The 3,611-nt window shown below is 60.7% G+C and overlaps 1 protein-coding gene across 1 annotated transcript; it reads right to left on the bottom strand.

The window, feature by feature from the left end:
* Nucleotides 1–209: 209 nt before the first annotated feature.
* Nucleotides 210–1,145, bottom strand: LOC125556501. Its single transcript, XM_048719224.1, has one exon. The coding sequence runs from the start codon at nt 942–944 to the stop codon at nt 423–425; it is 522 nt and encodes a 173-aa protein (XP_048575181.1). The 5' UTR covers nt 945–1,145; the 3' UTR covers nt 210–422.
* Nucleotides 1,146–3,611: the final 2,466 nt, after the last annotated feature.

Below are 3,611 nucleotides of genomic sequence, written 5' to 3'. Positions count from 1 at the left end.
AAATCATGACCAGATAGTGACCGAGGGTGAGACGGGTTTGAGGCGCCCAGCTGTAGATGCTCTAAGACAATAATCTTGGGAGGGAGGGAGTAGATGATCAATATGCCTTCCACACAATGGTGGACGCGCGTACACAGCGGAAACGGACTGAAAACATTTTTCAGATTCAAATCACGAAGGAGGGAAATACCGAACACACACTTGAACCAATAAGCACGGAGGTGGTAGTAGTTGGGTGGGTTCAAATCCAAATTTCAAAAAGTGGAGGCGCTAACCACCTTCTTTTTCTTCTTTTCCTGCTGAACAATACAGGCTGTGATTTCTCTTGTCGTTTTCCATTTCGTCTCTGAAAAGATAGCTACGGTGAAACGAAACGCCCTACGACACCGACGTAATTACACAGAAACCCCTTCTCTCTACTCCTAGTAGTCTCCGTACCTCGTCGCCTCCTCCGACTCCGACACGCCGCCGTCGTGGCGTCTCTTCCTCTTCTTCTTCGCGGCAGGGGCGGCGGCCTTTGCCGGTCTCGTGGCGGCGTAGAGCTCTGACAGCAGGCGGTACCTCTTCCTTGCCCTCCTTTCCAGATCCATCGACCCCAGCGGCAGCGCCCTCTCCTTGACGACCCGCTCTTCCTCCTCGTCGACGGCGAGGTCCTCGCAGCATGAGTTCGCCGAGCTCTTCCTCGTCCTCCAGTCCAGGTCCATGGACCCCAGAGACATGGCAGTCTCCTTGACGATCCGCTCCTCCTCAGCGTCGACGGCGAGGTCCTCGCAGCACGAGCTCGCCGAGCGCTGCGAGGAGGACGTCATCGTGAACGCGGCCGCCTCCGCCTCTCCCAAGCGGAGCTGCAGGAGCAGGTCGGCGGCCGCCAGGTCCGCCGCCGTGAAGAGGCCCCCGAGCCAGAGCTCCCACTCCAGCCCGCAGCCGACGGCGAGCGACGACATGGAGCAGCGGCCGATGGGATCCCTCGGTCCCGCGGCGAGAGGAGAGGGGTGGAATGGGAAATTTCTTGGTTGTGGCTGCGTGGAGTGGGAAGGAGAAACGGCCGGGTCGGATGGAGGCGAGTTTAAAGCGGGGGAGCCGGCTCGGTCGGTGTTGGCCTCGCGCGCGGCCGTAGCAGACGTGGGTGCCGGTGACCCTGTTGAATAAACCTAAGTCTGCAGTAGCTAGTGTTTTTGGTTTTCAGTTTCGTCAGTTTCAGTCTTTTCTTCAGTTTCGTCAGTAGCTTCAGGTTTCTGTTAGCGAGTTTAGCTCGAGTCAGTTAGCGCGTGGAGCGTTTCTGGCGCCCTCACCGATCGCTCGTGGGATGGCACAAGCATCACGATCTGTGGTGGCGCGTAGTTAGGGGGCCACGACCCCGTTTCTGTTGCTGTACTCTGAATAAGTAGAGAGGAATGAAAATCAGAAAAGTCGTAAGTTCACGCAGCGCAAAACCTCCCTGTTCTTCCTGCCACCTGAGTTTCAGAGAAAGACCGAGGTGAGGTGAGAGAGATAGGCTAGAATTTGCCAACAATTGGTATCAGAGCCCTGTTCTGGTCTTGGAGATGGCAGGTCCAGACGACTCCGGTGGCGGCAAGTCGCCGGCCATTCCACGGGCATGGGTCTCCGACGGCAACGAGCTTGCCGTGGCCGAGAGATCCACAGCGCGGATGGCGCGCGACATCGGCGGTGCGGCGTGGCCGCAGCTGACCCGATCCAACTACACCGACTGGGCTGTCCTGATGCAGGTCATGATGGAGGGACGGTATCTCTGGGACGCCGTCCAGACGGGCACCGCCGAGCGCAGCGAGGATCGTTTGGCACTCGAGGCGATCCTGCGCGGCGTGCCGCCGGAGATGGGACCCATGCTCGCCGCCAAGGCGACGGCGAAGGAGGCGTGGGACTCTCTGAAGACGACGCGGCTTGGTGTGGCGCGGGTGCGGGAGGCAAAACTCGCGACGCTCACCAGGCAGTACGGAGACATCAAGTTCGCCGACGGCGAGTCGGTGGACGACTTCGCAATGCGTCTCACCGCGATGGTGGGGCAGATGGCACAACTCGGTGAGAACATCCTTGAAAAATGAGTTGTGAGAAAATTTCTGTCAGTAGTCCCCAAACAGTTTTCGCAGATCGCTCTCTCGATCGAAACTCTGGTTGATCTCGATCAGCTCTCTGTCGAGGAGCTGACTGGGAGACTGAAAGCGGCGGAGGAACGCCATGAGCTGCAGCAGACCACTGGTAGCGTGGGGCGCCTGCTTCTCACTGAAGAGGAGTGGAACGCCCGTCTCAAGAACGGCGATTCTCACGCTGGTGGCTCGGGCTCTGGCGTGGAAGAGGCCGTGGGCGCCGCGGCGGTGGCGGCGGACGCGGCCAGAACGGGGGTGCTGGCAGAGGAAACGCCGGTGGCACCGGCAACGACGACGATCGCGACAAGTGTTGCTACTGCGGCATCAGCGGCCACTGGGCCCGTGACTGCAGGAAGAAGAAGCGCGACGAGGAGGCGAAGGCCCTTCTCGCCCAAGGGCACGGCGGGGACGACGCCGATCCCACGCACCTCCTCATGGCGCAGGTGTGTGATCTGTCCGCGGTGGTGGGGCAGATGGCACAGCTCGGTGAGAACATCCTTGAAAAACGACTTCGCAATGCGTCTCACCGCGATGGTGGGGCAGATGGCACAGCTCGGTGAGAACATCCTTGAAAAACGAGTTGTGAGAAAATTTCTGTCAGTAGTCCCCAAACAGTTTTCGCAGATCGCTCTCTCGATCGAAACTCTGGTTGATCTCGATCAGCTCTCTGTCGAGGAGCTGACTGGAAGACTGAAAGTGGCGGAGGAACGCCATGAGCTGCAGCAGACCACTGATAGCGTGGGGCGCCTGCTTCTCACTGAAGAGGAGTGGAACGCCCGTCTCAAGAACGGCGATTCTCACGCTGGTGGCTCGGGCTCCGGCTCGTCTCGAGGCCGGCGTGGAAGAGGCCGTGGGCGCCGCGGCGGTGGCGGCGGACGCGGCCAGAACGGGGGTGCTGGCAGAGGAAACGCCGGTGGCACCGGCAACGACGACGATCGCGACAAGTGTCGCTACTGCGGCATCAGCGGCCACTGGGCCCGTGACTGCAGGAAGAAGAAGCGCGACGAGGAGGCGAAGGCCCTTCTCGCCCAAGGGCACGGGGGGGACGACGCCGATCCCACGCACCTCCTCATGGCGCAGGTGTGTGATCTGTCTGCGGTTCCAAGCGATCGCGACGGACATGTCGACCTGGTCGAAGAGCGTGTGGAAGCTCATCTGGGCCTGGCCACGGACGCTCACTCCGGCGTCTGGTACCTGGACACAGGGGCCAGCAACCATATGTCCGGCGAGGAAGCCTCGTTCAGTGAGCTCGACCGTCACGTCATCGGCACCGTCAAGTTCGGGGACGGATCGGTCGTCGACATTCGAGGGTGCGGAAGTGTGCTCTTCACCGACCACGCCGGCGGCCACCGCGTCCTGAGCGGTGTGTACTTCATCCCGCGGCTGAAGAGCAACATCATCAGCATCGGGCAACTCGACCAAACCGGGTGCCGGTCGGAAATAGAGCACGGCGTCTTCACCCTCTACGACCAGCAGCGTCGAATCGTGGCAAAGGTGCAGCGCGCC

Source organism: Triticum urartu, chromosome 5 (assembly GCF_003073215.2).
Source record: "Triticum urartu cultivar G1812 chromosome 5, Tu2.1, whole genome shotgun sequence".
Taxonomy (NCBI): Eukaryota; Viridiplantae; Streptophyta; class Magnoliopsida; order Poales; family Poaceae; genus Triticum; species Triticum urartu.
This window is presented reverse-complemented; position numbering and strand designations above follow the sequence as displayed.

What these genes read in the sequence shown, in the direction of transcription:
- LOC125556501 (XM_048719224.1), bottom strand. Translation starts at nt 944, where the DNA reads ATGTCGTCGCTCGCCGTCGGCTGCGGGCTGGAGTGGGAGCTCTGGCTC.